Source organism: Bicyclus anynana, chromosome 20 (genome assembly GCF_947172395.1).
Source record: "Bicyclus anynana chromosome 20, ilBicAnyn1.1, whole genome shotgun sequence".
Taxonomy (NCBI): Eukaryota; Metazoa; Arthropoda; class Insecta; order Lepidoptera; family Nymphalidae; genus Bicyclus; species Bicyclus anynana.
In genome coordinates, this window is record NC_069102.1 from 11181681 (window position 1) to 11197651 (window position 15971).

At 33.3% G+C, this 15971-nt stretch overlaps 1 protein-coding gene across 5 annotated transcripts in view; it reads left to right on the forward strand.

Moving 5' to 3' along the window:
* Positions 1-15857, forward strand: part of LOC112057294 (aldehyde dehydrogenase, dimeric NADP-preferring) — a 58229-nt gene extending 42372 nt beyond the window's left edge. For 4 of the 5 annotated variants that reach the window (XM_024097793.2, XM_024097787.2, XM_024097803.2 and 1 more), the window contains exons 9-12: positions 1860-1995; positions 3120-3270; positions 8895-10355; positions 15461-15857. In XM_024097793.2, coding sequence (XP_023953561.2) covers positions 1860-1995; positions 3120-3270; positions 8895-8915 — 308 coding nt within the window. In that variant the 3' untranslated portion in view covers positions 8916-10355; positions 15461-15857. Of the gene's footprint in view, positions 1-1859; positions 1996-3119; positions 3283-8894; positions 10356-15460 lie in introns of those variants that run through there. The other variant, XM_024097797.2, reaches the window with a different exon arrangement.
* The last annotated feature ends 114 nt before the right edge of the window (positions 15858-15971 follow it).

Consider the following 15971-nt stretch of genomic DNA (forward strand, 5'->3'; position numbering starts at 1 on the left):
TCCTCTATCGCGCGGAGCATGATACTGTGCTCGCCTATTGACCTTAGTGGTAGTTATATTTTTTTACATAACACGTAACGGATACGATGTGCGACCGGTCGTCCGTTTAGGAGTCAAATGGTTAACTCAGTACACTTCTCTTTATAACTCATATTCATATCTATGTTAGCGCCATATTGCAGAGTTTTGAATAGATGGACACTTTCCACTTGTCTCCAAGACGTTTCTCCTTACTTCTACCTACCATAGATTTACAAAATAATAATTCGAAAGAATACCAACATTCAAAAGAAATAACCAAGGCAACCAACAATTTGTATATAAAATTCCACCAAGAGAAGAAACAGGTAACTCAACGGTTTCTCTTATCCAAATCCAACATATTACGGCTTTATATAATTATCTTATTCTCGGTGCTAATGGACAAATTAACTATTTACTTTTGTAAATAAATATAATTATGAAATCTTAACTAATTAAGTATTATAGATAACTCGCATTTTATTCTCTTCTTCGCGCTGCTTGAGTTTATTGCATTAGCCTATACATCTAATACACGTAATTATAATGTTGCTATAGTCAATCGCTAAGGGTTCATTTACACGAGCAGCACATTGCCAACGGCAGCTGGCAACTGCTACCGACAACTGCCATTGACTGCCGTCGACTGCCGCCGAGACGTCGCCGACTGCAGTCGTCAGTAGCAGATGCTGCGCGTGTGAATGAACCCTTAGAGTCTTCGCTCGCTTAATAAAGCGCGCTCGCACAAGAGTGCGGTGTGTGACATCAGAGGTCAGAGAGGAACTTTGCTATCGACAGGTTACGTGATCAAGATCTGTCATTCCTATACATTTTTCTAGTTGTCGAAGCGTTTGTGATCGTAGAAAGAGAATCGATGTTCCACTTGGCTACAGGGGCAGTAGTGCGTGTAACTCCGTTGTTGGATAATGTTGTTTTAGATGAACTGTGAGAGTTTCGAATTCGTCTCGATCTCTCTCAATTTATGGTATTGTGTAGAGAGAGAACGAATGCGAGGTTTTCATAACATTATCACTGTTGTGTTATGAAAACCTTGTTACTGAATACCGCTTCTGACATAAGCCAATTTAGTAAAAATATAATACAATATTATATAATTATATTATATAATTTAGGAGTAATCGAACCCAAGTCTGACAAAAAATATACATTCTTTATTGAATCACAGACAGGCGTGCGTGTAGTCAGCCGCATCATGCTCGAGTGAGCATGAGGGTGTGGGGGATTTGATGGCAGAGGGGAGTCCCTCTACCAACAAATCCCCCACCCCTGTAATGAGCGAACGAAGACACGTATAAGCGGATTGGCTATAGTAGATATTATTTGTAGATTATATGTTAACAGAAATGTATTTTAAGCTTGCACAATAGGTATAATGCTTGGCAAGTTTGTTGATGACATTTCGATGATATGCGATGGGCTCAGACTAATTACATAAAGAGTAAGACCAGTAATTTTTTGAGGAAAAGCCGAGCTTAAATTAGGTATATTTATATATATCTTATACTAAACTAGATATTATTGGCTGTTTTTTTAGACCAATCAACTACACAGAAAGGTATTTTTACGGAGCTCTTTAACCGACGAACACGATTACAACTATGAAACATCAGGTCCTTATGTATTTAGTCTGAGGCGACGGGGGACATATTACGATATTCATATTCGAAAATGAGTACGACAACCTGCTAATTTATTATTTCCTCGCCATCGGGAGTGTTATGAACGAATTTGTCAAGCTATACATATAATATTAACCCCTATACAATGTCAGAAATTACTGTAAAATAAAATAATCAGCTAGTGTTAAATGTATGCAGTTGATACATTGCCGTTCGGCGGCGTCGGCAACAGCGGCATCGGCGCGTACCACGGCAAGGCGTCCTTCGACACTTTCACGCACAAGAAGAGCTGCCTAGTGAGGAACTTCGCCGCCATCGGGGAGAAGCTTGGCTCGTGAGTCTCATTTTTTTTACTATAAACTAGATACGTGATAGCCCAGCCCGTGATAGACCTCTGCCTCTGATTCCGGAAGGTGTGGGATCGAATCCGGTCCGGGGAATGCACTTCCAACTTTTCAGTTGTGTGCATTTTTAAGAAATTAAACCTTCACTAAGGAAAACATCGTGCGGAAACCTGCATACCAGAGAATTTCCTTAGTTCTCTGGGTGTGTGAAGTCTGCCAATCCGCATTGGGCCAGCGTGGTGGACTAGTGGCCTAACCCCTCTCATTCTTAGAGGAGACTCGAGCTCAGCAGTGAGCAAAATATGGGTTGAAAAAGTAAGTAAGTAAAGTATAAACTATGGTGTTTACGACTTAAGCCAATAACCCTAAACTACGACATAATTTATGACTAGCAAATGCCCGCGACGTGGAAAATGTATTCGTCCACGTGGAAAATTTCGTTTGACCCACATATTCACCCCTTTGTAGAAGAAACGGAAAAAAACGTTAATGACATTGAGGTTCATAATTAGGTAGATTACACTTTGTTACCTAAAACTTAAAAAAAAAAGTTTAATTTCACTATCTTTATCAGCATTGTAATAATGCGATCCTTAATCGAGTCGAATAAGGTTTTTACCTCAAAACCTACGCATAGTATATGAATGGATTTTAATGAATTTTATTTGTTTTATTCCTTATATAGTATAAACTAGGAAGTTACCTATTAAAAACTAGCGGACGCCCGCGACTTCGTCCGCGTGGAATTAAGTTTTTCACAAATCCCGTGGCAACCATGGATTTTTCCGGGATGAAAAGTAGCCTATGTGTTAATTAAGAGTGAAATCTATTTCCATTCCAAATTTCAGCCAAATCGCTCCAGTAGCCGCAGCGTAAAAGAGGAACAAACATACTTACACACTTACAAATTTGTGTGTAAGTGAGAACTTACACACAAACTTACAACTTCATAATATGAGTGTGATTAACGTGTTAGATATTACAGAAAATATTATAGGTATTAATTTGTATGAAAATAATTAGAATTTTACTTCATTGTCAGTCCATTTTATTTTATCACACTTTTTGTAAATGGATCCACCCCTGTATCTGAACGCTATAATTTCATCCCCAGCGGGCGCTACCCGCCGTACACCGACGGCAAGCTCAAGTTCATCACCACGCTGATGAGGAAGCGCTCGGGCCCGTCGTTCAAGTACCTGCCCTACGTCATAGCCTTCGCCCTCGGCGCGGGCCTGTCCTACGGCATCTTCGCTTGGCAAAAGGTAAAGAAGTAACCGCCAGCTACCATCAGAGTTTGTTAACGATACCTCAGACTAATTAGATAAAGACCTGCCTCGCAAGACATTATTTTTCTGTCAAAGTATATGATCATCGATCTTATGCGATTATAAACACTGTCTCTATAGAATCGATGTTTCATAGTTTACAATCGTGTCCGTCGGTTAAAAACCTCCGTAAAAATACCTTTTTGTGTAGTTAAATGGTGTAAAAAACTAACAAAAACTGCTAGTTTAGTATAAGATATGTATGAAATCTAAGCTCGTTTTTCTTAGAAAATGGCAGAAAATTTTGTTCGTGAATTTGGGTGCGATACTAGTCCTTATGTATTTAGTCTGAGACCGATACAGATGCTAAGTTTTTAAAAAAAAGTTATATAACTGCTAGTTTTTAGGATTACACGTCAGTAGGACTTACGATGTGCGGTCTTGTGAAGAAAAATATACATATCGCTCTCTTTCGTTTTTTTTTATTCGAAAAGCGAAGTTCGATAGCGATTTTTTTTTTAATTTTTGGTTTTGCACAGATTGACGACTGATATTTCCAGTTCGGTGATGATGGCCGATAATATAATATTATTTAGTCTTTACGAGATATGACGTGGCGCGCATTTTTGGCCGACAGAAGTAAAAACTTCTTATAGACTCGTAGTATGTGCCTGAGCCTCAGACCAATGGGGATGATGTCTAGGTTCGAATATATTAATTTTTATGAAACATTCGAATAAATCAGGTCAATATTAACTAATTTATACGTAAAAAGCAAAGAATGTATGGATGTTTGCAAAAATTAAAAAACGGTTGCATACTAGTATTTTTTTGAAATGCTAGTTAGTAGCATTAGAAACCTAACAAAATATAAGAAGTAACCTAACAAAGTTAAAACAACATAGAAATACTGGAAATATAACTTAATTCAAGTGGCGCCAATATTCTAAATTCGAAATAGACTTATGTACATGCGCGGGCAGTCAGTCAGTATTTAAATCGCGCTCACGTGTGCCATAGAGCATTGATAGTTATGTCAGAGTTCTGTCGATACTAAACCAGTAAAAGAAGTTTAAAAGTTAAAAAGTAAAAAAAAATTAGTTAGAACTAATCATAAAAGTCTGATATAATATACTATACTGTGTATAATATAATATACTGTTTGTCATCAAAATAATTATTATTTTTAATATACTGTATTATTTTACATTATAAATCAAATAGCCTATGTAATACGAGTATAGAGACGATAGTGTACTGAGATATCATGCCGTTATAGGCATAAATATCATCTTATTCAAGAAAAGCTTTAACAGCCATATTTATAAACATGGATTAAGATTTAAACTACTGTTTAAAATTCACTTTGCTTGAAGAAAACTGAGCCTAATCCATGTTTATAATATGGGGTACAAGTCCTTTTTTATTTTCAACCTTTTTTTAAGTAACTACTATGTCATAGTAAATTAATGCTAGGAGAATTCCAAACTTGTAGTCTGAGAATTAGACCTTGACAAACTCATTTGCTGCCAGATTTGGTGATTATATCACAGTATTATTTAAAACGATTTGCCTTATTATATTTACTAACTTTTACGCTTTTTGTGGTTTATTTAGTCCTTACTTATTTTTTTATAATACTAATTATAGTTATACAAAGATAGTGGCCAAATTCCAATGATTTACATTTTTAAACGCACAAAAATAATTATTATTATAAAACATAGACTTAATAAAAAGTCCAGACACCTCCTGAGCTAAAGCCAACGGGTGGCGCTCCCCAATCTTGCCAGTTCGCATACATAAGTACACGCCATTAAGCACACATAGATACTCGGCGCCATTATGGTGCTTCAGCTGTTTGACAGGAGGATACCGTCTGCCTATTTTATTAGTCTATGTTATAAAAGCTCAAAATGTTAAACTTTTTATTTAAAGTACTTGGGAATGTGCATATGATTCTAATTGAGGCCAGATATTTTTTTTGTATACCATAGTTTTAGTATGTGCTCACAACAATATTGTTCAATTATAGAGAAATGTTCGCTATTGGACCGTTAAATCGAAGTTACAGTATTACAAATAAGTAAATATGTACCATTGACTTATAAGAGTTCTAGGTATATACTATACTAGCGGACGCCCGCGACTTCGTCTGCGTAAAATTCGATGTCAATTTTACTACTACCCCCTAACCTATCCTAACCTACCCTACCCCTACCATACCCCTACCCTATCACTACCCCAACCCTACCACTGCCCCGACCCTACCCCTACCCTACCCCTACCTTACCTATACCCTACCCCAATCCTACCCGTACCCTCCCCGTACCCTATCCCTTTCCTACCCCTATCCCACCCGTACCCCTATCTCACGCCTATCCTACCCCTACCCTGCCACTTCACTATCCTACCCGTACCTCTACCCTACCACTACCCTACCTCTACCCCGACCCTACCACTACCCTAAACCCGGCCCTAAACCTACCCTACCCCTACACTACCCCTACGCTTCCCTACCCGTACCCTAACCTACCCTGTAACTTCTCTATCTTACTCCTACCCTTAGCAAAATCGGTCCAGTCCTTCGAGAGTGGTGGTATGACCAAGAGAAATAGAGACTTCTATGCTAATAATATAAAGAGGTAAAGTTCGTGTGGTTGTAGGAGGTAATCTCTGGATCTACTGGACCGATTTGGAAAATTGTTTTACCAATAGAAAGCTACGTTATTTGCGAGTGTCATAGGCTATGTTTGATCCCCATATTCACACGGGAACGGGAACTACGTAAATGAAAGCGCCGGGCGTCATATAGTGGAATTTCTGCGTCTTTTAGAAATTTTGTATTATCTCCGAAACTATTTAAGTAATTAACATACTGTAAAGGGCAAATCTTATCTCCATAATACCCTTGTGATTATTAAATAATTTATTTTAATAAGGATTAAAGTTTAGTTGTATAAATAATGACGTAAACCTAAGTATATAAAATTAATAATTTTTAAAACACAAAAGGCCTTTTTTCTTCTATATATCAGCTAATATATAGAAGATAGATATATGGTGTCGCGGACTTTTTTGTAGAACTTTTAAAGATACATAAAGTCTCCATATATTAATTTAAATTTTACACAATAGTTAAGGCAGCGCAAGCGAATAAGTCTTTATAAGAGGATTTTCAGTCCGACCTGTATGACAAAAACTGTGATAACTCGGCTAATATATATGATACCAATATAAAATATAACCTATAGCACTCCCCGATAATGTAGCATTCTACTGGTGAAAGAACTTTTAAAATCGGACCAGTAGTTCCGAAGATTACCCCATTTAAAAAATGTGACAAACTTACAAACTTTACCTCTTTATAATATTAGTATAGACTACGTATGTATATCTTTTACAAAATTAAGTTAACACAAAACACTATAATTACACTTCGTCACGTCATCAACCCATATTCGGCTCACTGCTGAGCTCGAGTCTCCTCTCAGAATGAGAGGGGTTAGGCCAATAGTCCACCACGCTGGCCCAATGCGGATTGGCAGACTTCACACACGCAGAGAATTAAGATAATTCTCTGGTATGCAGGTTTCCTCACGATGTTTTCCTTCACCGATTGAGATATTTAATTTATTAAAATGCACACAACTGAAAAGTTGGAGGTGCATGCCTCGACCGGATTCGAACCCACACCCTCCGGAATCAGAGGCAGAGGTCATATCCACTGGGCTATCACGGCTCCACTTAATTACACTTACTAAGTTTTAATTAATTTATATACACAACAATCGAAATAATACCATAAAACGAAATAATAACTAATTACACGAAATACGTATGACGAAAGTCGAAAGTCGAAACGAAACGAATAAAATAAAATTACAAATTATTTATTTGAATTTAAAGTTTAAACCTGATTACCTGAACCTAAACAAAGAAAGTACGACGTATCTAAACTATAAATTAAAACTTAAAGTATGTCTCTATCTCTAATCTCTATTTCTAAATCTAAAAAGCAAATACGTAAATACAGAGTCAGACAAACAGTACCTAGCTAACTTTAACTACCTACGTGGTACGTGCCTAGAAGTAGAACATAATCATTAACAATTAACATCGACTTGCCAAAATCTAAGTAAATTTTTCACCACCAACACCAATGTATGAACAATCAATTTCGATCATCATGTAGTCGGCATAAATCTCCCTAGCGCCGTACAAAAATATGGTGTTTTTGCTCAACGCCATCTATTGGTAAATGGATAAAACGCCTACATAGAGTTTAGTAACCAAAAATGCTGATCCCTATAAAATACGTAGAAACCTTTAGAGGAAGGTTCAACTTAATTTGGCGGTTGGCGCTTAAACATAAGCGGCATTCCGCCTTTTAGAAATTTTGTATTATCTCCGAAACTATTTAACTAATTAACATACTATAAAGGGCAAATCTTATCTCCATAATATCCTTGTGATTATTAAATAATTTATTTTGATAAGGATTTAAGTTAAGTAGCATAAATAATGACGCAAACCTAAGTATATAAAATTAATAATTTTTAAAACACAAAAGGTACTATATCTGCTAATGTATAGAAGATAGGTATATGGTGTCGCGGACTTTTTTGTAGAACTTTTAAAGATACATAAAGCCTCCATACATTAATTTCAATTTTACACAATGGTTAAGGCAGCGCATGCGAATAAGTCTGCCTAAGAGGATTTTCGGTCCGACCTGTATGACAAAAACTGTGATAACTCGGCTAATATATATGATACCAATATAAAATATAGCCTATAGCACTCCCCGATAATGTAGCATTCTACTGGTGAAAGAATTTTTAAAATCGGACCAGTAGTTCCGAAGATTACCCCATTTAAAAAATGTGACAAACTTACAAACTTACAAACTTTACCTCTTTATAATATTAGTATAGATTCTTTTTTATTTACTCAATAAATGTGCACATAATATGTATGTAGTATTAATGCTACGAGTATTGCTATGTAATTGTTTGCTATTTAATATTTATCATAAATTTCTTAAAATTACTATCTTGTTTTATTCAATCCCCAATCAATTATGATTAATAAATACGTATAGTAGACAATTGAATAACAAAATCTAAGATGGAACATTAAGCATAAGATCAAAATACTATTTGTTCCAATAAACCTAGAACAGGCACAATACATACATACATATTGTGTACTGGCCCACGCCCTATTGTTCCCGCGAGAATAAGGTGATAAAATATAGCCTATGATACTCACAAATAACGTGGCTTTCTAGTGGTAAAAGAATTTTCCGAATCGGTTTAGTAGATCCAGAGAGTGATCTCACCTGCAGTATTTTATCTCGGTGAACCATTCAAATAATGAGTCACTTTATCGTTTATCATCGTATTTTCGTTTGTGATCATCTAACAATGATCTTTTAAAGAATTTGTTTAAAAGGCAAAATAATACTTTTCATCAATATATTTTTAAAGTTTGCGTGAAACAGCTAGCTGATCATATTGACGTCATATTTAAATAAACTAAGAAAGTTAATTCCGATGCTCTAACTCTTAAGCGAGTTCTTCTTTTTTGGTTTCCTAATTTGTTTATTTTGTTTACAGATGGTCTCGGAGGAATTGTAAACAAGCTGTGTTGCAATCGTGATTACGGAGTGATAAAATTATTTTAAATAATTATATAATAGTAATATGTTAAGTTTCTTGTATATTATTTGTGTTTTTTATATTTTTTAACTCTTGTTAAACAAATATTAATAGACTATTCCTTTGACTCAATTTCCGTACAAATTATTAATATATCATTAAACTATGATAAAAAATAACAGACTTATCTTTATAAGAAAGATCTCTTATTTAATTTCTCAGATAATAATTCTACACTCTCTGTATGGGACCATAAACTCCTGAACTTGTGAACTTTTTCATAACAATTTTCTTGCATTTATTTTTATATTTATAGACTTATAAATAGGTATATTTTTTGTATTTTTACAGCCATATTTATTTAGGGTATAATCAGCCATGGTTTATAAGACATAAAAATACTCTAAGAACAGTATCCTTTTACGAATTACAAAATGTGTATACCTATTAAAAAGTTTGTAATTTTAGTTGCTACTTACTTGCTTTACAAAAATTAACACTACGTTATGAAATATACAAAGTAAATTCTTTCATTTCGGAACTGTATTATTGTGAACTGTGGTTTTGTGAGGTTTACGGGGTATTTAATCATAATATATTTTATGCTGCTTGCCAGGCAATAATGTTATAGTGATAAGTTTCCTATGCTACTAGTATTCTATTAGTGTGGTAAATTATATTTTCAAAATATCTATAAAAGACTGCTATATTTTTTATATCCAATTACATTTTAAAATAAGACTAATAATAATTGAACATTTACATTTTTATTTGCAGCGGTTACAATCAAAGTTTTATTAATTTTTACCTCTGAAAATATAATATGTACCTTAGCCATAAATCTGTGGTCGCCCGCACTCACACAATAATATTGTCGATAAAGTAGGCATAATACAGTACGACGTAAAAATATTGTCCTACTTTATTGACAATATTGTTATGTCGTATTTCCGTGGGACTTATGATTTCTATATTTATAGATAAAATATTTGATATTTTATTTAGATTCAAGTTGATTGTTAATAGAAATAATATTTGAATATCAAACCAAAAATTCCAAATTATTTGTTAAAATTAATAATTATGTGAAAGGAATCGTTATTAAATAATTATATTCTTCAGGAAACATGGTAGAAGTTTCGTACTTGGTCAAATTCTTATTTCAACATACAGCAAGTTAATTATATAACTCTGTGAAAAAACATGAATCACTACATAAAGTGGCAGTGATTTTTCGTTTTTGCGATAATCTTGTACCTATTATTATTCCAAGGTAATAAAAGCATTTTGCATTAACCGCCAATTATTTATTATTTTAGCGATCTGGCATAATCATTTCAACAAAATAATCTTATTAAATTTATTAATTCAAATAACCATGTTAGATAATCGCAAAAACAAAACTCATTGCCACTTGATGTGATGGATCATTTTTTTTTTTTTTTTTTTTTAATTTATTTTACGGCCTTGGATACAAGTCCTTATAGGCCCTGCTTAAAATATTACAATTTTTCTTAAAAATAATACAAAGCACTTAAAATTATCGTCGTCGTCGTCTAAATATAAATTTACTACTGTATTTTACAATTTTTCTATTGTGTTACTAATGAAATCTAAAACAGGCTTATAAAATAAATGGTTCCTCAACAATTCCTTAATGTGGCGGGGATCACACTTAATTTCGTTTTCTTCCTTTACTAACTCTATCGAACTTGCTAATATTATTCTTTGTATACCAAAAGCTGAACACTTGAAAATTATGTGATTGATATCTGCGTCATCTTTTTTACAGTACATGCATTTGTTATCTTTATAAATTTTTAATTTGAATAAATGGCTTGGCACTAAACAGTGACCAAACCTTAGTCGGTTTATTATTGATATGAATTTTCTTGAATCCCAACTCATTTTGTTATACCATGGCTGCACCGGTATTTCATTTTGTATGTCTGCGTACCAACATCCTTTACTTTTACTAGTTTCCTTCCAAAGTTCATGCCAAAGCAACTTCTGTCTCTTTTTCACTTCATGATAAAAGTCTGTAAATGGAGTTTTGATATTGTCTGAACAATCTTCATTAAACAATCCTTGTCTTGCTACAGAATCAACCAGTTCATTGCCCGCTATACCTCTGTGCGAGGGTACCCAGACAAATTCTACGTTCATTCCAGTTTTTCTTATGTCTAGTAATACATTTTTAATTTGAAAAATAATGTATGAAGACTTATAACTCAAATTGAAATTGTTAATAGCTAAAAGAACACTTTTGGAATCTGTTACTATAATACAATTATTTACACTATGTAAAATTTTCTCTTTTATATAAGAAATTGCTTTTAAAATTGCAAAAGATTCCGCAGTAAAAATACTACATCGAGAATTTAACTTAAACGCTTTACTAAATTTGTTTTGTGGATCATAGAAAGCAGCACTTACAAAGTGCTGATTTTTAGATCCATCTGTATATAACTTATAATAATATTTACAATTTTTATCAATAAACATCCGGAAGTCTATGTTTGACGTAATATTCAACAAATGAATTTTATTTTTCATAATCAAGCTCTCAAAGGAGCAAGAGTACATGGGCCAGGCGTTACTAACATTTATGTTAGTGGCAATATTATGCATATATGTCATAATAATAGATATGGTAGGTTGTTTACCTGCCAAAAGTGAATTTGCAGTCGCTTGTAAAGATTCAGTTGTAGATTTAGTTACAGTTAGTAAACTATTTGGAAGCAAAAGTTTGTTCACTATTGAGGAGCTCGACGATAGAGCTTTCAAACAAAATCTTTCAGCTAAATATATGCGTCTTACAATTAAAGGAGAAATACAAGTCTCTACTTCCATTGAATTAACAGGTGTAGAGCGCATAGCCCCACTTATTATGCGCAAGCCAATGTTTTGAATAACATCAAGTTTTTTTAATAATGTGGAATTGGCTTGCATATATGCAAGGAAACTATAATCAAAGTGACTTCTGACCATGCTTTTATATAATAGAGATAGGACTTTAGGATCAGAGCCCCAAAACGTTCCAGTCAAACATCTCAATAAATTAATGCCTTTTAACGCATTTTTGCTAATATAATTAATATGTCTGTCAAATTTTAATTTATTATCGATAATTACACCCAAAAATTTCTTTTGATTTACAAATGGAATATCTGTACCATTATATTTGATGTTATTCCCCACTGGGCTGCCAAAAATCATGCATGAACTTTTGGAAGTATTGATATTTAATTTTAACAAATTTTTATAATAAGACTGCAACTGGAACAGTGCAGAATTAATAGTATTTTTAGCTATTTCTATATTTCTATTTACACTATACATTAACAAGTCATCCGCAAATTGTAAAATTTTAACATCTCCTAATAAAAAATTTTCAATTTGTGAGGTGTATAAATTATACAAAATTGGTGACAATGCTGAACCTTGCATAAGACCTTTACTAGTTTGGTTTATCCCATGGAGTATATTATTGTACTTAACATAAAAGTGTCTATTATTAAAAAAATTTGAAAGCCATTTTAACATTTTTCCAGGGATACCGATTTCATGAAGACAATTGATGAGCTGGTTTAAGTCCACATTATCATAAGCCCCCTCTATATCCAAAAATATACATACTGCTGTGGATTTAGACAATTGACAATTCTTCATATCATATATAAATGAAGTTATACTCTCTGATGCGCTTTTACCTCTACGGAAACCATATTGAAAACCTGGTAATAAATTATTAGTTTCTACAAAGTAGTCCAATCTTAGTTTAAGCATTACTTCAAACAATTTTCCTATGCAAGAAGTCAGCGATATAGGTCTGTAAGAATTGCAATCGTCTTCAGGTTTATCTTGTTTCAAAATTGGTATTATACATTGAATCTTCCAACTCTCTGGAATACATTGAGAAAGCCATAACTTGTTAAAAATATTAAGTAAAGCTATTTGACCTGATTTATGTAACTTTTTAAACATTATATAAGGAATGTCATCTAATCCTGGTGCAGATTCCTTTCTTGATTGAAGTGCTATATTGAATTCTGCATAGGTGAATGGATTTAGTAGCCACATGGAATTCTCATTGTCATTGTTGTATTCAAAAACAGAGTTGATTAAGTTTGTGTTATTATTATTCTGTTTAAGTTTTGAGATGAAATTTGGAATCCATACATCATTTTTAAGTTTCGGTTGGTTATTTATTCGTTTAAATCTTTTCATATAATTCCATATATAAGTTATAGGAGTGTATCTATTAAATGATGAACAAAGTTTATTCCAACTATCTTTCTTTGCTTTTTTAATGATTATTTTTTTAAGTGCATCTATTTTTTTATAATTTATATAATTTACCATTAACCCTACTCGCCTATATAATTGTAAAGCCTCTTTGGAATTTTTAACTGCTACAGCACAATTTTCATCCCACCAAGGAGCGGGAGCTTTAATAGTTCTTGGACCCTCAAATTTAACAAGCGGAATACATTCTTTTTTTAAAATGTTCAAAATTTCACAAAATTTGTTATATGACTGTAAAGGATCTAGTTCATTAAATGTCATATACTCAAAATACTCCTTGGATTTCTTAAAATATTTATCCCAATCTGCTTTATTATATAAAAATTTCTCTACTTTATCATTGACAGAATATTTAGATGGAATTAAGTTAATTTTTGTGAATGTGGGATAGTGGTAACTACCCAAAGTGTCTACACCTACTGTCCATTCACATAACGGAGCGAGCACTGGGCTCACTCCAGTTATGTCAATAGCAGAACTATTTGCATATGGTCTCTGAAGTGTAGTAGACCTACCAGAATTTAATATGCACAGATCCTGTTCATCAAAAATATCAAATAGGCTTCTACCCCTTGAATTTGTACTATGGCAACCAAAAGAAATATGATGTGCATTAAAGTCTCCTGCTACTAAACAGGGCTTTGGCATATCACTGATGATACTTTTAAGTCTATTGATTTTACATTTATTTTTATTTTTAGGTGGACAATAAACACAAAGTATTGATAAGTCACCAACATTGGTTCCTAAAGAAATTGCTATGGATTGAACATCTTCATAAAATTTTGTTTTCAAAAGTTTATATTTAAATGTATTTCTTAATAAAATACCTACACCACCATGTTCATTCTTTGCATTTTTTCCAACAAAGTTATAGCCTGGGATTTTTACAAGATTACTAGAGTTTTTAAGCCAAGTTTCATTTAATAATAAAATATCAATATTCTCCTGAGTTAAAAATGTTTTTACTAAGGGTTTTTTATTATTAATACTCTGAATGTTATGTTGAGCAATAATGAGCTTTGAAGCCATTAAACTTTATTCAAATGTTTCAAAAATGCTTCTTTAATTTTACTTGTGCTTTTTATGTCATTTGAGTTTCCTATAGTAACTAATGTATTAATTATTGCCGATAATATTTTTTTATTATTAATGATATCTGAATAAGAAATATCTAAATTTTCTTGTGTGTCTAGTTTAGATTGGTGGAATTTTTGCTGTATTTGTTGAGGCTTCGGGAGAGTAGGAAAATTAACACTATTAATTTCAATTACCTTAGCATAAGATTGTTTATTTTTTTCTAATCTCGCTGCCTTTATCGGGCAAGTTTTGGATATGGCTAAGTGAGCTCCACCACAATTACTGCACTTCAGTGTATCAGCCGTGCATGCTTTGTAGTGGTGTTCACCAGCACAGCGTGAACAGACCTGTATATTTTTGCATATTTTCCCATAGTGATTAAATCTCATACATTTAAAACATTGCATTAGTGGAGGAATATATGTATAGACCTTATAACGCCAATTGTCTAAATATATATATTGTGGTAAAGTTGTTCCTGCAAAAATTACACTAATAGTTGACAAAGGAACAACATCGTCTACAACCTTTTTCATGAATCGTCTTACACCAATAATCTCACACTCTGAAGAAAGTTTATTAAATAGTTCATGGTTACTGGACTCTTTAGGTATAAACCTGACAACCCCCACCCTCTCCACAGAAGATGCCGGGATGAAGGCACGAAGATTGTAAACCGTTAGGCATTCATGTTTGAGAAAATCATTGGCTGCTGTTGCTTGTTTGAATACTAACATTATTTTGTTAGCATTAATGCGCCTGCTCTCATAGATACCTTTTACTTGTTTAAAGTATTTGGACACAACTAATGGGTTTTTGTTCCCCAATTTAATTTCCGCCTCACTGCTTTCCACAAACACTGGGAATTCCGCGTTAGTGCTATTATCCGTGTAGGCTCTGCTATAACCTGCCTTTATATAGGGTTTATATTTTAAACTCTCGTCCTCACCAGACTTATGCACTTTACGTTTTTTTCTGTCTAGCCTTTCGTGGGCATCACCATCACTGTCTGACGGCATTTTGCCTGATTGACTTTACATTTGTACACTTTATTTCACACGTATATTACTGAAAAATTTTTAAATTAAAATTTTCAATTTTAAAAGCGCGCTTCTCGATTCCCGCCAAAAATCCAGCTGATGGATCATGTTTTTGATCATACACTGAGATATTACCCTGACTACGACACGACTCGCGACTGACTTAAATATACGCATGATGTCAAGTCATAACATGTCAAATGACTATGTCTAAGATGATCTTAGACATAGACATTGTTTTTCATCAGGCATTGTAGTCAAGCGTAAGCCATACCATAAAAGAATATCCACCTTAGGCAACTTCAGTCAGTCAGTGCTGTCTCAGTTTTTACGTGTTATTAATTCTTCAAACGTATACTATTTAAATCTTTAGTATAAATACAAAATAATCCCAATAAGTATTTTTGTTAAATTCTGTTGTACCTAAGTAATAAATTAGTTTCAATGTTGAGGTTACCTGTTTGAGAATAAAAATGGCGAAAAATTATATTAATGTATTTGTTTTATTTTTTGCCTTTTTGAATCCTCTTTTATTTATGTGGCTGCAAGAAGCTTGACCAGTGAAGACTACAATAAAATGGAAAATTGGAGACGATAAATGGACTTT